At 50.4% G+C, this 16,925-nt stretch overlaps 1 protein-coding gene across 1 annotated transcript in view; it reads left to right on the top strand.

Moving 5' to 3' along the window:
- Positions 1 to 16,925, top strand: part of LOC142243953 (collagen alpha-6(VI) chain-like) — a 229,864-nt gene that overhangs the window by 101,209 nt on the left and 111,730 nt on the right. The window contains exons 21-22 of the mRNA XM_075316146.1: positions 16,675 to 16,737; positions 16,851 to 16,913. Coding sequence (XP_075172261.1) covers positions 16,675 to 16,737; positions 16,851 to 16,913 — 126 coding nt within the window. The remainder of the gene's footprint in view (positions 1 to 16,674; positions 16,738 to 16,850; positions 16,914 to 16,925) is intronic.

Genomic DNA, 16,925 nt, shown 5'->3' with positions numbered 1-16,925 from the left:
CGTGACTTGCTTCATTCCCTGCGGCCATAAGTGCTGGATGTGATGTGATGTTTGTGTGTGTGTGTGATCTGCTGTGTGTGTCTGCAATCGGCTGTGTGTGTGTCTGCGATCGGCTGTGTGTGTCTGCGTTCGGATGTGTGTATCTGTGATCAGCTGTGTGTGCCTGTGATCGGATGTGTGTATCTGTGATTGGCTGTGTGTGCCTGTGATCGGATGTGTGTATCTGTGATTGGCTGTGTATGCCTGTGATCGGATGTGTGTATCTGTGATCGGCTGTGTGTGCCTGTGATCGGATGTGTTTTTCTGCGATCAGCTGTGTGTGCCTGTGATCGGCTGTGTGTATCTGTGATCGGCTGTGTATGCCTGTGATCGGATGTGTGTACCTGTGATCGGCTGTGTGTGCCTGTGATCGGATGTGTGTATCTGTGATGGCTGTGTGTGCATGCGATCTGCTGTGTGTGATCTGCTGTGTATATCTGCGATCTGTTGTGCGTGTGTGTGTCTGCGATCGGCTGTGTGTATCTGTAATCTGCTGTGTGTGCCTGCGATCTGCTGTGTGTGCCTGCGATCTGCTGTGTGTGCTGATCTGCTGTGTATATCTGCGATCTGCTGTGTGTGTGTGTGTGTGTGAGTGATCTGCTGTGTGTGTGTGGCGCCCCTGACCTGGTCAGGCACCACAGAGTATTGCACCCATGCGGGGGCAATGCTTCCAGGTAATCTCCAAAGGCCAGGATGAGGTGCACACACAAACATATAGTGACCAGGCCTCCCACATTACCAGAGGGGACCCTTGGGTAGCCAGAAGGAGTTAACTTTCAATTCCCAGCTGGGGGTGTGTTCAGGGGCTGGTTGCTAGGAAGCAGGGCAGAGAGAGAGAGAGGAAGAGGAGAGTCGAGAGAAAGAAGTTGAAGTGTATGGAGGGGGAGCAGAGAAGCTCTCGTGCAGACAGGTCCTGAGGAGTGCTGTAGCTGAAAGCGGAGGAGAACGGAGTACTGAGGGTCGGCCTGAAGAGCATCCAGAGAAAGAGGGGTGGCTGAGTACAGAGATCCCGGTATCCGAGCACCCAAGGGGAACTAGATCCCCAGTACAGGCAGCAAACCAGTCAGAGCTGCTCAATCTACAGGTGGGGATACTCCATGCCCTCACCACTACTACGCAGCGCTCGGGCCAAGCAGCAATCAGCAGGCCCATAAGGGGACAGGGCCAGAAGCCATCCCACCAAGGCCACGCTGCCGGCAGACGAGCCAGAGAGAGGGGAGCAGGGTGGTAACAGCTTCCCTGGAGGGGTCCTACCACGCTTCAAGCAAAGGACCCTCCCAAAACAGAAGGGGTGCAAGGAAGGCGAGTGGACAGCTACCCTCAGAACGGCCTCCTGGAATTCCTGGTTCCACCTGGTTATCACAGTGTCGCCCGGGCATCTCACCGTGACCTCCCAACAGTGAGTAAACACATTGAAAGACTTTTAGACTGTGTTTGAGTTATTCTGCGACTTGTGGTACTACAAACCCACACCGGGCCCTGGGGCTTGCCTCACTCTCAGGAGGCTACTACATCCGACTGCACCCACCATCAGCCCCAGGCGTCCCCTAACCTGCAGTGGCGGTCCCCACTGACCGCAATACTGAGAGTGGCGTCACGACTACAAAGAAGATCTCCTACCTGTGACCAGAACCAGCTACGTGGAGTCCCTGAAGGTATGCACCGATACAACACCTGTGGGGCTTCACATGTGTGATCTGCTGTGTGTGCCTGCGATCTGCTGTGTGTGTGTGTGTGTGTCAGTGTGTCAGCCAGCAGCAGGGGAGAACGGCGTGCAGCATCGGAGATCACAGGAGGACCTGGGAACCACGCAGACGTCCTGGTCTGGTGAGTATGAGTCTCCAAGAATAAGACCTCCTCCAAAAATAAGACATAGTGTTTTTTTGGGGGGCAAAAAAAATATAAGAGAGTGTCTTATTTTTGGAAAAACACGGTAGGTACATGCTTCACTGCCGATGATGATGCTGGGTAGTGGGCATTGAATATCATGTTAGCACGCCCCCATGCTAAGTCGAGGAAATGAGCGCAGGAACTAACACCCTTGCGACTAGTCACTTTTTCTAAAGATCTCTTTATCTATGCTACTAGATGCAGGAACATTTAGGCAGGGATTAACAATATGCACACAGAACTGCTAATGGTTCTGGGTGCATATTGCACCCGAATGGTTCATTATCATTATTCGGTAAATATAACCTAGTAACATTCTCTACGTCAGTGTGATTATGACAATACCAAACTTAAGGCCCCGTCACACTAAGCAACATCGCTAGCAACATCGCTAGCAACATCGCTGCTAACGAACAACTTTTGTGACGTAGCAGCGATGTTGCTAGCGATGTTGCTGTGTGTGACATCCAGCAACAACCCGGCCCCTGCTGTGAGGTCGTTGGTTGTTGCTGAATGTCCTGGGCCATTTTTTAGTTGTTGCTGTCCCGCTGTGAAGCACAGATTGCTGTGTGTGACAGCGAGATAGTAACAACTAAATGTGCAGGCAGCAGGAGCCGGCTTCTGCGGAGGCTGGTAACCAATGTAAACATCGGGTAACCAAGAAGCCCTGTCCTTGGTTACCCGATATTTACCTTTGTTACCAGCCTCCGCCGCTCTCACTGTCAGTGCCGGCTCCTGCTCTGTGCACATGTAGCTGCAGGACACATCGGGTTAATTAACCCGATGTGTGCTGTAGCTAGGAGAGCAGGAGCCGGCACTAAGCATTGTACGCTGCTCCCTGCTCTGTGCACATTTAGCTGCAGCACACATCGGGTAATTAACCCGATGTGTGCTGTAACTAGGAGAGCAGGGAGCCAGCGCTCAGTGTGCGCTGCTCCCTGCTCTCTGCACGTGTAGCTGCGTGCGCTGGTAACCAAGGTAAATATCGGGTTGGTTACCCGATATTTACCTTAGTTACCAAGCGCAGCATCTTCCACGTGGCGCTGGGGGCTGGTCACTGGTTGCTGGTGAGCTCACCAGCAACTCGTGTAGCGACGCTCCAGCGATCCCTGCCAGGTCAGGTTGCTGGTGGGATCGCTGGAGCGTCGCAGTGTGACATCTCACCAGCAACCTCCTAGCAACTTACCAGCGATCCCTATCGTTGTTGGGATCGCTGGTAAGTTGCTTAGTGTGACTGGACCTTAAGGAGGGGGATATTACTTTGGTAGCTTAAAAAAGCCTGAATTTTGTAAAACAATAGATAAAAAATGCTGTTTTGCTTGTGTTGTTATGTCCTAACACATCATTATTTTTTTTTATTTTTCTGTTGATGGAGCATAATGAAGGCTAATTTTTTGCATGACGAACTGTAGCTTTTACTGGTACCATTATGGTATATATGCAACATTTTCATAGCTTTTTATTTAATTTTGTCTTGAGATCAGATTTTAACAGATACTGAATATATACTATGTGTTTTTACTATTTTATTATTATTTCTTTATTAACTGGGGAAAGAGATGCTGATTCAAATTATGTTTTGTTGATAGTATAGTTTATTTTTACTTTTTTCTTTTACTTACCATTGTGGTTTATTTTCCAAAAGGGAAGTTTAACCTTCAATTGTCCTAAATACTGTAATACAGTCTCCAATGAAACTCAGCCTGTAACTCATTTTCATAAGAGTAGCAACATAGAGGCAGCATCGACCTTCAGCAGTCCCCTACTGCGTTATGCCCATTGACAAATAGCTGATAGGAATATACAGTATGGATCAATATGCAAAATTTGGATCTTCAAAACCCTTTTTCTATGGTACTTCTCTATCGTTTGCAAGCCCCTACCACCTCCATTACCAGGCCCGTAACTACAACCAGGGCAGCCAGGGCACTGCCTCGGGGCCCCAACCACCCAAGGGGCCCTAAACTGATGGTAAAAAATTGTATTTTAATACTTTAATTTCTCATAAAATACCCAGCTCCTATATTATTCGAGTTTAAAGTTAATAAGAATAACGAAAAGATCCATGAAAGTGCAAGCGTAAATGTTTTTTGTTCGTTTACTTTAAACAGGGAAACGCTATTTCGCTTGGTAACAGGAGCTCTATGGCAGACAGTAGACTGGTGTCGCGTCAGGCGGTGACTCAGCCAATAATTCAGGCAGCGGCCGCGACGTGCGCTGACACCGAGGTCTTGTTTTGAGAGGAGACAGACAGTCTCAGCAGACACATATCTCTGTGACAAAGTGTGAGAAGCCCTGCCCCTCTCCAGTCTGCAGGTCTATACTGCTGCGAGGGGGAGGGAGGGGAGGAGGGGGAAGCCTCCATAATCACACATTCCTCCCGGCTCCGGGTCATGCAGTATCTATCTTCTCAGTCATCTGCCTCTTGTTTTCAATAAGAGCTGTGTACAACCCCCCACCTCTACTCACAACCGGGGGGGAGCAATAGTCACTGCTGCTGTACCTGTGGTCGGGGGTTGTATTTGATGTCTGGTACCTGCTGGGGGAGGCAGAAATGTCAGCTCCAGTCTCTCTCCTCCTGGAGAGAGCGGCTGGACACAGTACACATATCCTGGGCAGCCGCACTGTCTCTTTGCCAGTAGGTGGCCGTGGCGCCTTTGACAAAGTAATTGATGAATTTGCTTCTCTGAAAGTTAGGAAACAAATGTTTAAGTTGCTGTTTAAAACTGAACAAATTGGTAATGTTTAAGTAATGTTATGTTTAAGTGAACAAAGTTTAAATATATACTGTTTAAAAATACTTAATATTTAATAAACATATACAGTTATTTGAAAATTGTGCAATATTTGGAATTATTCACCTTATTAATTTTCCAAACATATTCACTGAATATTTAACTTCTAAAACTTGCATCATAAACAAAATCTATTAAAGGTCTTGCAGAACGTGGTGAAGCCTGTGTGTTGTATACAACAATGCGTAGCAGGCTTCACCACGTTCTGCACAACCTCTAGTAATTGAAATGTTGAGGCGCCCCACTATGAAGTTTTGCCCCGGGACCGTGAAGTTTATAGTTACGCCACTGTGCATTACTATATAAATGCCCGTTCTTTTAAATCAACCCCCCCTTTCCACCCCTTAAACATTTTACTTTAAAAAAAACTCCCTACTCCTACATATATTTTAATTAACCCTTGGTAGTGCTGAAAAACTGGATTCCAGGGTTAAAACACTCATAATTCCCATGGGGTTTCTTTTTTCCTCTATGAACCACTAAACTACGGTAAAGGCAGATTTAGACGTGTCGACCATGACCGCTGATCGGTGGTCATTTAATGGTGTGTTTATACCAGCCGACTAAGGTTCTATGAACACAGAACTATAAATAATACAATCGTTCTGTACGCAAAGACTAATGGCAGCACATCTCCTTTTACACAAGACGACATGCTGCTGAGAAATGATTTTGTCATGATCCAGGACTGGCTCCAGAGTTTCCCAGACCTGCCTTGGTGATGTCAGGGGCCTCGTTTCGGTTTCAGGAGACACTATATCTGGGCACTGCATCAGCATTCCAGCGCTGGTTATAGTTTTGCTCTGCAGCCTGTGACTGGCTCTGCTGAGATTTCTTGTTTGATCTGGTTCCTAGTTACCATGCCCTGACCTGTACTCTCCCCCGTTCGTCCATCTGTCCCAGTCCAAGACTTCCCGCTCCTGTCAGTTGTTTACCCATCCTGGTTCATCCTCTTCCTGTGTTTATGTCTCCTCACCCTCCGGTATTTTCTTCTGTTCCGTATGCCCTTTGTGTTCCCCCCTCTGCATACCTGATCTGCCAGAATCCCACCTCGGTTCTGTATCTGACCTGATCTTGATCCTCCCTCTGTACTGACTTTACTTCCCGGCTACACCCTGACTGCTTGACTACTCTATTGCCCCCTGGGGGTTTGCCTATGAACTACCTGCTGAAGTTACTCTGCTGTACTTCAGCCTCCCTTCTATCATAGTGTTAGTTTGACTCCGCTTCACTATACTGCTGCCACCTAGTGGGGAATACGCTGTACTACTTCTCCCCAGCCCTTTTGTACAGCGTGACACATTTCACTTGATGAACAATCTCATGCCCATTCATTGGTTCATTGCCATCCTATTTAGACAACCTGATATAAATTACCAATTATCTGCCTGTTTAAATGAGCCTTAAAGGGAATCTGCCACCAGGTTTTTGCCACCCCACATGAGAGCAGCATAATGTAAAGACAGAGATCCTTATTCGAGCGATGTGTTACTTACTGAGATGTTTGCTGTCATTTTGATAAAATCAATGTTTTCTCAGCTGTAGATCTAGCAGTTATACAGAGCTCATGAATGTGCTGGACTACCTGGCAGCTCACTAAGTAGTCCTGTAATCATAATCTCCTGCTGATTAACCAATGATTTTATCAAAACTCCACTAAGCAGCCCAGTAAGTGACACCACTGGAATCAGGGTCTCTGCCCTTATGTTATACTGCGCTCAGAATAGTTGGCAAAAACCTGGTGACAGATTCTCTTTAAAGAATATTAGTCAACGTGAAAATGCAATCCTCACACAGCTCCATGGAAGGAAAAATAAAAATGTTACGAGTCTCAAAAAAAATGGCTTCACAAACCAAATTGTTTTGTTTTTTTATAGAAAGAATTTGAGTAAAAACTTAGTATTGTCATGGTCCCATGACCTGGAATTCATGTTGGTCATTTTTACCTCACAATGAATATTGTAAAAGCATAAAAACCTCAAAACATATATGTATGTTATGTATTTCATGATGTCATTATATTTACTCGCTGCAGCTTTATATTACACTGTGAGGCACCATTTAAATTTTCGTCTTGTGCAGCAGGAAAGCTAGAATCGGCCCTGTTCTCAATGAAATGGTCAAAGTATTAAGGCAGCATTACACGCTACGATTTATCTGACGATATGTCGTCAAGGTCACGTTTTTTGTGATGCACATCCGGCATCGTTAGCGACGTCGTTGCATGTGACACCTACGTGCGACTCCGAACGATCGCAAATAGGTTGAAAATCGTTGATCGTTCACACGTTGTTCACTTTCAAAATATTGTTCATCGTTTGGATTGCAGCAGACATATTGGTACGTTTGACTCCCTGCAAACGACGAACAACATCCACATGACCGCCTTGGTCAAACAATATATCGCTGAACGATTTTGTGTCGCTTGTGCGATCGTTATGTGTGACCGCTAATAAACGACCCATGTGCGATCTCGGCAAATCGTAACTACGATCTGGGCATGTCACAACGCCAATGAGATCGTCAGATAAATCGTAGCATGTAAAGCGGCCTTTACATGTATGGGAAAATAGTATTAGATTCGCAAAGACTGTCCCAGGAAAACAGAATAAGACATGTCTTTGGCCCTAAGTGGGGAGAACATTTGTAGGGCCATGGATTTCATTATTTTCATATGAGAGTAATTTCACAATTAATATCCTATTATTAAGTTTGGAAGTTATATTCATTATGAGTTTCTTGTAACGAGATACAAGTATACACCCGAATACACATGGTTATACTTACTTTGAAGTGATCTCACACAATGGGAAGTCAGGCACAGAAACACAGTTTGTTAAAGACTTGACCATAATTTCTGGCTGGCTTCTGAAAGAAAATAGATAATTTTTTAAATATTGTCATCTAAGTTATCCAAGATACTATCACCAGGATGACAACGAAAAATACAAATCTGCTTCACTTCTGAACAATGTACGCCACATTTAATAAAAGCATTTTTGGAGCCATATTACTTTAAATTGAATACTTTTTATGTGGTAATTTTACAACAAAAAAGGCAAAACAATAATTCAATAGTTACATAGATCAGCAGATAACATTTGTCAATCGTGTAGTGCCGACAATGGGAAAGACAGACATACCATAGTTATCAGTGATGACCCACTGTCATATCAGCCTTAATTCCCATGTGCTGAATACTCTCCGTTATGACATTAGACTAGTTATAAATACACAGAGTACAAAGACAAACTTTAGTTCAGAATCACCCTAAACATTTAACAATTTTTTTAAAGCTCTCCTTCATATGATTAGAATAATATGGGTATCCTTTTAGAACTTTTTTCTGTTCCATACCAAGACCGTAATATGGATATTAAAAGACCATTAATCTGATGTCACGTTAACTTCTGGCCTGGGCTGTGGAAGTTGACATTACGTCACTACCTCCTGCGGCCACTGACACTGATTGACTGGGTTGAGGGCGCTATTTCACCACATGGCACAGCCTCGTGTGCAGCATGCATAGAATTGACTTTCAGAAAGAGTCCAGCTGACAGAGGAGTCCCTGCACTCCCAGCAGGGGAATACTCAGCTTTAGTGTACCACACCGGTAAGAAGATTCAAAGGAGCTTATCTCTCTTCTATATCTGAGCGTCACAGCTTGCCTACATCTGAGCATCTCAGCTGTGCTACATTTGAAACTCCTCTGTCAGTATGACTCTGTGACGCCCTGGACTAGTCATGTCGTCACAGGGTTCTGCACAATCTTTCTCTCCCCGTGCAGGGCTCAACCCCCATGGTTCTGGGTCCCTATCTTGCAGTACTGCCTCCACCAGCATTCACAAATCCTAGTGACACCCTTCACCACACTTGTCAGGCACACCAGTGGGCTGCTTAAGCTGGAACAGGGCCGCCCACCTTGGGGTCAGGCATGGAGGTGGGAAGTGACAAGTCAGTTCTGTGGTAGCCCTCGAACTGTGAGGAGCTTGAGGAAGCTGGGAGTTGGAGCTCCCAGAGGAGAAGTATCCTAGGTTGCAGACGGTGGTCTGGACCCGGAGGAGTCGGAGACCCGGTCGCAGAAGGTTGTGACTGGGTGCTGGGCTCGTCAGGGAAGATAGCCAGCAGCCACAGTTCAACAGCCAGGCTGGGACCGAAGGCACGTCTGGGTAGACGGACCCTAGGTCGGGTAGAAGCTGCAAGTGTCGCGGGCGGGGAGGAGGGTGTCGGCACACCGCGCTCACCCCTTCTGCTCGGGTCCAGCAGCTGCTCAGTGGTGGCTCGAGCCGTGGGCCGGATCCCGGGGTTTCTCGAGCGACACTCCTCGCCCGTGAGTGAAAGGGGGTTTGTGGTTGGGTGTGGGGATTGTTATAGTTCGTGACGCCACCCACGGTTGTGGTGATTTCACCACCGCTGCTCAATAGGGGGATCCCGGGGATGGTGATGCGGAGCAGCCAGTTGTTATGTTGCCCCTCCGTGGGTAGGGGTTGGTGATCCCGGGGCCCGGTGAAGGTTTGTGAGGTGCGGGGCCTGTTGGGCGCGGGGGCAGCGCTGTGCCTTGCGGCACTGTGGTACTCACTCAGCCTGAGACACGGACACAGTTTGTACGGTAAACCAAACGGCTGGTAGGACGGTCCCACAGACGGCTGCACCTGCACTCCCGGTAGGTGACGGTGATGTCCCTCTTCCTTGCACCTTTGTTTGACTTGTGGTACCGGTGGATTCCCTCCGGTTACCCGCTCCCCGACTGCAATCTGGGCCGGAGGAGCTCTACACTTTGCCCGTAGGCGCTGGCCCTGAGAAACTGGTGCCTTGGCGGTGGCAGTGTCTCTCTGTTTCAGGTTGGGCTGTTGCCTTCAATCGGGACTTGGTTGTTGGGGGATCTGCGTCCCCGTCACTGACGGATTCGGCAAATTTGGCGACTCCTAGCCTTGCCGGGGTCCGAGAGGCCCCTGCCCTGGTGCTGACTGTCCTTCGGAACACTGCTCCAGACCACCGGGCACACAGCCAACGGGGTCCTTCCAGGAACTTCCAAACGGTCCCCCTCCAGACAGTCACCGCCGTCGCTGACCTTGCTGATCTGGCCCTCCACAAAGCTGGACCCTTCAGGCTTTCTTTCTCTACTGTCACTTCGCTTGCTTTCCTCCTTTTCCACTTTCACTACTTTCACTTAGCTGTTTACTTTTGCCCTGTCTAGGCTACTCCTCCACTCCTTCCACTTCCTCCTCCCTGACTAGACTGCCTGGTTTCTCCCGCCTCCAGAGCTGTGTCCTCCTTGGTGGGCGGAGCCAACCGCCTGGCCCACCCCCTGGTGTGAATCAGCAGCCTCTGGAGGAAGGCAACAAGGATTTCTGGTTAGCATAGATGTGCCTACCTGGAGTGTGGGGTGTTGTGACCCGTGTCCCCTGGCTTGCCCAGGGCGACACATTCCCCCTTAGCAAAATGCAGACCGTCCGCGGGCTGCCGTCCTACACCGATTTTATTTTTCTGTAAAAGGGGGTAACAGGGTTAAGAAAACATAAATAACATTTTTAATCAAAACTCTTCCCAAGACGGGAGGCACATTTACTTAAACGTTGCAACGGTTTACGGTCACGGTTTCCGCTCTCTCCCACCCAAGCAACCTGGCCCTGATGCTGCCCCTAAAACCCAGGCAGCACCCCTTGACCCACAGTCCAGCACAAGTTACCCGAGCGGGATCTGTCCTTCCCCTCCAGAGGGTGGCCACCGGTTCCTTTGGTGGCTGGGCTCTAGCCTGCTCTGCTCAGGGCCCTCCCTCCAACCTGCCTCTCTGGAGGTGGTATGGCGGAAACGGTAACGGTAACCAACATATTTACAAGCCACTTAACGTTTGTGGTGCCCTGCAAGTTCACGGGCTTGTCCATGGATAGTCCTCCATGCAAAACTTAAACGGTCCCCACGGGGACAACGGTGCCGGCTCCTGCCGGTTCAATCACAAAGGCAAATCAGATGAAAAACTCGGTAATTTTCATTTTCCTTATCATTTTCAACTTTTCAAACAAACTTAACTCAGTGGTGGTCCCAACGGGGACGGTGCAACGGGCATCCGCTGCCCTACTCCGGTCCTTCTGCTGCTTCCAAGGGAGGGGGCGCGGCGCTTGCTAGGGCCTCTGGGCTGCCCTTCAATCTAGCGTCCAGCGCAAACCACCCTCGCTCCCCAAAGAACCGAGTGTACTGGACAATATCACCCGGCATCAGATTACGGCCAGGATGCTCCTCGGGCAGGTGGGCATTCAAATCCCGCCGGGCTACAAAAACTTCGGCCTCCAGGCCCGGCTCGTAGATGAACCCGTAGCCCCGGCGGACATCAAACCGCCTCACCTGCCCCACGTACAACGGTCCTCGGGCACGGGAGGTTGCCCGCCGGAGGTGCTCCTTCTCTCGGATCGCTTTGGCCACCAGTTCGGCCTTTTTCTGCTCCCTCTCGGCGATCTCCAGGCCCAGCGGTACCGGCTCCCTATCCCAGTATGGCGCTGCCGCCAGCGCCGGCGCACGGGTCGGGCCCCGCGGGACATCCATAACGTTACCCACTGTCAGGATGGTGGGCGGCGTATCCCGCGGTGTCATGGCCTTGGGCGCTGCCTTGCAGCAACAACCCGGCGCCACCTCAGCCGAGGTGTGGGGGATGGGCATAGGGGCTTTCCGCTGCCGGGCCTTGGACTCGGAACGGGTCATCGGCTCCGGCTAGTGGAGTTTTTCAAGGGATGCCTCCGGTTCTACTTTCGGCGTCTTCCACGGTAACACCTCCGGTGTGCCGCGGGCTCCGGTTACAGGTCGGCCCGCCTGGGCGGGGACGCTGGGTACTGCTACTGGTTGCGGTGGTAGCAGGCCTAGTGGCGGGGTCACGGCCTCCGGGACGGGTGGCGAGGGAGGCAACGGGGGAAGAGGGCTTGGACCGGGCCCCACAGCCGCGATGACCGGCCCTTCAAGGGCATCGGGACGTGGGTCACTCACCCTCCCTTTCTCCGCCTCCTCCTCGCGTCTCCGCACGGTTGCTACAACGTCCGCCATGTCGGCCTCCCACTCCTCCATGAGGAGCTGCATCCTGACCTGCAGCCTTTGATAGAGCTGCGCGGTTCGGTTCTCCACCCACGCCGCGGTTCCAGGCGCGGGGGCTACGGTGTCGCGGGACGGCATCCACATGATGGCTTCTCTGTTTGCTTCCAGGAACGGTATGCTTGCAAGGTCCTGGCGTCCCTGCTTTTATATTCGCGACTACATGCCGCCAGCCGCCATCGCATCCCCCTTAGCTCTTTCCGGCCCCTCCTCTCTCGGAGCGGAGCTTTGGCCTTCGCGCCTCTACTGCTCGAGAAGACGCTCGAGCGGGAACTTTTCGCGCCAAAGATGGCGGCTTCTGAAATTTTCCTGCCGGATGCCTCCGGCGGTAACAAGGCGCACCTCTACCTGACGGCAGAGCGGTAAGATCCTGTTCGTGACGCCAAGTTGTCGCGGGCGGAGAGGAGGGTGTCGGCACACCGCGCTCACCCCTTCTGCTCGGGTCCGGCAGCTGCTCAGTGGTGGCTCGAGCCATGGGCCGGATCCCGGGGTTTCTCGAGCGACACTCCTCGCCCGTGAGTGAAAGGGGGTTTGTGGTTGGGTGTGGGGATTGTTATAGTTCGTGACGCCACCCACGGTTGTGGTGATTTCACCACCGCTGCTCAATAGGGGGATCCCGGGGATGGTGATGCAGAGCAGCCAGTTGTTATGTTGCCCCTCCGTGGGTAGGGGTTGGTGATCCCGGGGCCCGGTGAAGGTTTGTGAGGTGCGGGGCCTGTTGGGCGCAGGGATCGCGGAGGCAGCGCTGTGCCTTGCGGCCCTGTGGTACTCACTCAGCCTGAGACACGGACACAGTTTGTACGGTAAACCAAACGGCTGGTAGGACGGTCCCACAGACGGCTGCACCTGCACTCCCGGTAGGTGACGGTGATGTCCCTCTTCCTTGCACCTTTGTTTGACTTGTGGTACCGGTGGATTCCCTCCGGTTACCCGCTCCCCGACTGCAATCTGGGCCGGAGGAGCTCTACACTTTGCCCGCAGGCTCTGGCCCTGAGAAACTGGTGCCTTGGCGGTGGCGGTGTCTCTCTGCTTCAGGTTGGGCTGTTGCCTTCAATCGGGACTTGGTTGTTGGGGGATCTGCGTCCCCGTCACTGACGGATTCGGCAAATTTGGCGACTCCTAGCCTTGCCGGGGTCCGAGAGGCCCCTGCCCTGGTGCTGACTGTCCTTCGGAACACTGCTCCAGACCACCGGGCACACAGCCAACGGGGTCCTTCCAGGAACTTCCAAACGGTCCCCCTCCAGACAGTCACCGCCGTCGCTGACCTTGCTGATCTGGCCCTCCACAAAGCTGGACCCTTCAGGCTTTCTTTCTCTACTGTCACTTCGCTTGCTTTTCTCCTTTTCCACTTTCACTACTTTCACTTAGCTGTTTACTTTTGCCCTGTCTAGGCTACTCCTCCACTCCTTCCACTTCCTCCTCCCTGACTAGACTGCCTGGTTTCTCCCGCCTCCAGAGCTGTGTCCTCCTTGGTGGGCGGAGCCAACCGCCTGGCCCACCCCCTGGTGTGAATCAGCAGCCTCTGGAGGAAGGCAACAAGGATTTCTGGTTCGCATAGATGTGCCTACCTGGAGTGTGGGGTGTGGTGGTGTTGTGACCCGTGTCCCCTGGCTTGCCCAGGGCGACACACAAGCAACCCAGCAATTAACCTGCGGAGGACAGGGGCTCTATGGACTGTTCCCACCAGCTCAGAGATCGGGGTCACTAGCGCAACGAGGGGGATATGGCTTTCCAAGAAAAGCAGCCCACTGAAATCCCAAGCGTGAGCCCCTGAGAGCAAGCTCCTTTGCTAGCCACAGCAGGGAGCGGAGCCCGAAAAGCTCCAGGCTGAAGGGCCACAACGAACAATCTAAATTCGTGTGCCAGGAGAGAGGCCACAGACCACTAGGCAGTGCTGCAGGGGAAGGGACCCGGACGAGCTCCCCTCTGGAGACAGAGACAGTCAGAGACTTGGTTTACTACATTGGCAGTGTCTGCATTCTTCTGAGTGAGTACCTGATTAACCCCTGCAACCCAGTGAGCCTGCGAGCCCCTGCATTCCCAAGGCACCATCCAGAGTCCCAGAGTAATCCCCGACCCGTGGAGGGTCACGTCACCTAGCTGACCCGCTTCATCACCCCGGGGACTCCCAACGGCAGCGGTGGTACTCCCCATTATCGCACACCACGAGTGGCGTCACAAACTATATCTCCTCTGTAAATAGCCCCTTCTTTATTTGACTGTGGCCCCTAGCCCCCGGGTCCGGAGACCCACGAGCCATGAGCAATCATCCCTTGGATGTTAGCGGTTCGACCGCTGCGGGGCGGCACAACTCTTTCTGAGCTGAAGAACTCCAGGGACCTCTGTCTCCTACATCTGTGTGTCTGAGTTCTGCTACATCTGAGCCTCTGAGCTCTGCTACATCTGAGCTTCTGAGCTCTGCTACATCTGAGCTTCTGAGCTCTGCTACAGCTAAGAGTCTCAGTTCTGCTCCATCTAAGTGTTTCAGCTCTGCTACATCTAAGTAAGATGTAGCAGAGCAGAGTCACATGTTGCAGAAGTGAGACAAATGTAGCAGATCTGTGGCACTCAGTTGTAGCAGAGCGTGAGCTGAGACACTCATGTGATCTCACGCTACTCATCAGAAGTAGGTGCTTGCCGTATGTCACAATAAGGAATTGCAGTAATCTTATGACATCACCACTCATCACTGCCGTCAGCTCTCAAGGAACGCCGTGTGAGACCCAGCAGTAGCTGCGGTTACAGCTTAAAGAGCTTGATTCTGTGAATGAGGATTCATACACTGAGAGACTGAGTTGGGGAAAGTCATGAGACCTCCATGTGGACTATGTAGGAGCTGCATGGGAGTTCTTTTGGGAATAAATTGGTGAATGAGACTGTGTTTTGTCTTTATTTCTTTAATTCTCTCTTTTTATGTCTTTCAAGTTCACGTTTGTGGGCTACTTTGTATTTGTTGGACTATGTTGGATCTGTATTGCTTTTTTCATTTGTTTTTGTTAATAAATTCGTGAATGAGGGCTAGAGTCGTGAGGTGTTATATAAATAATATATTTTTTTCTCTTTACACTTACTGTGTTAGTAATGGGGGTATCTGATAGACATCTCTCCATTACTAACCCCTGGGCTTGGTGTCAGGTGTCAATTCACAGAGGATATCAACTCCACAAATGTTACTCTGATTGCCACCGCACCAATGCAATCAGGAGAGCAGGAGCAAAGCACCAGAATTGGCACATCTAAAAGATGCACCACTTCTGGATGGCTGTGGACTGCTATTTTTAGGCTGGGAAGGGCTAAATAACCATGGCCCTTCCCTGCCTGATAATATCAGCCCATAGTTGTCTGCTTTACCAAAAATGGTAGTACTCCATGCCCTCTCTTTTTGATAACCAACAAAGATGTAGCAGATAGTTGGGAGCTGCAGACCACAGATGTCTGCTTTACCTGAACTGGTAAGCAAAAATGAGGGGGGCTCCACACCATTTTCATTTATGTATTTATTTATTTTGCTAAATAGCTATGTATCTATTATCTGTCTATTGTCTATCTGTCATCTGTCTTTCTTTGTATATTTTTCTCAATGAGGGGAGCCTAAGAAGCAGCAGGTTGAAGATAGAGGAAGGATGGCAGGGAGGTGTTTGCGTGGAGTGTAGCACCCCATGGGGCAGGTGGTTAAACCTACTCATCACCGGGCCGTTTTGGGTCAAACGTTGTCACGGGGTGGCCTTGCCCGGTTCCGTTGCCCCGAGGCATACAGTTAAATGGTGGGGGAGGGAAGCGGAGTGTTTGGAAAAGAGTTTGGCATGACGGCACCTGTTGTATGCAGCCAGGGAATAGCCACCGCTGCCGGGTTCCTCTCCGGGGCAGGTGTTAAGGCAGCCGGGATAGTATCGCTCCCTACAGGCCAAGCGGGCCTGGGTGGATGATGAGGGTTGTAATGGCCGTTGGTGCCTAAGCTCTGGTTGGCGGCACTGGTAAGGACGAGCCAACACAGTCTCTGCTGGTTCAGGGTGTAGTTTACTCACAACTTCAGCTCCCAGCCCGGTCACACTGGTCACTGCCATAATGGGCTCAGGTCAATCCCAGATCCGGTAAAGGGGTCACCACCGGTGTTGTGAAAAGAGAAGGAGAGAGAGTGTCCTATTTCTAGGGTGTCCCCCTCCGCAGTTAGGTACCCTGGCTGAGCTCCCGCTCCAAGCCACCGGGCCCAGCAAAGTCCACGTTCTCCAGAGATGTGTTGCCAGAACTATGATCCTGACGGGTCCGACTGGCCATGATGTGCGTGTGTACTGCCTATTTATACTCCAAGTGGAACTCGCCCTCCAGGTGGCTGGCTTCAGTGACCGAGAAGTCCATGTTCGTATGGCCACCCCCCTGCCTACCCTGAGCCAACCCACTCTGTGTGAAGGTTCTTAGGCTGTGTGTAGTGTGTGAATGTGTAACATCGGTGATTTACCCCCTCCTTATCTGAGAAAGATACTGCACCCTGATTGGTGTGCAGTACTCTGTGGTGGCCAGAGCCTCAGGGGTGCCACAGGGAGGTGTTTGTGTGGAGTTTTGAGTAGGTGTGATAGGTGGTGGCTTACAAGTCAGGAGAAAGGAAGTTATTGATTAACCCCATCAGAGCTGTATCCAGCTGTATCCAGCAATGAGGAGATTTTGCTAGATAATATTGCTAAAATAAGATAATGGATGTTTCGGGAGACACATCATGCAAAATTATTGGGAAAAAAAAATCAGTTATGCTCCTAGACAACCTCTTTAAGCACTCAACTTTTCAGTTTTTGTCATGAAAATGTTACAGGCTTCTCATGTGAATCTATAGTATTAATAATTTCATTGCTAGCATTGTGGTCATTTATTTTTCTTCTAGGGAGAGCCAGGAATCCAAGGCATCAAAGGAGACACAGGAAGAATTGGACTTAATGGTCTTTCGGTATGAAATCAAAAGTATATTCAGAGTGAATGTAGTATCAATTATTTTGTCTTCATTATGGATATAAGAAATAAGATTTCCATGACTTATTACTTGTATTATTTTTTACACAGGGCCAATTTGGTACTCCAGGCAGTGTTGGAGAAAAAGGGAATCCTGGAAGAAGAGGGAAAAAGGTTGGCAATAAA

This window comes from Anomaloglossus baeobatrachus, chromosome 6 (assembly GCF_048569485.1).
Source record: "Anomaloglossus baeobatrachus isolate aAnoBae1 chromosome 6, aAnoBae1.hap1, whole genome shotgun sequence".
NCBI classification, from domain to species: domain Eukaryota; kingdom Metazoa; phylum Chordata; class Amphibia; order Anura; family Aromobatidae; genus Anomaloglossus; species Anomaloglossus baeobatrachus.
This window is presented reverse-complemented; position numbering and strand designations above follow the sequence as displayed.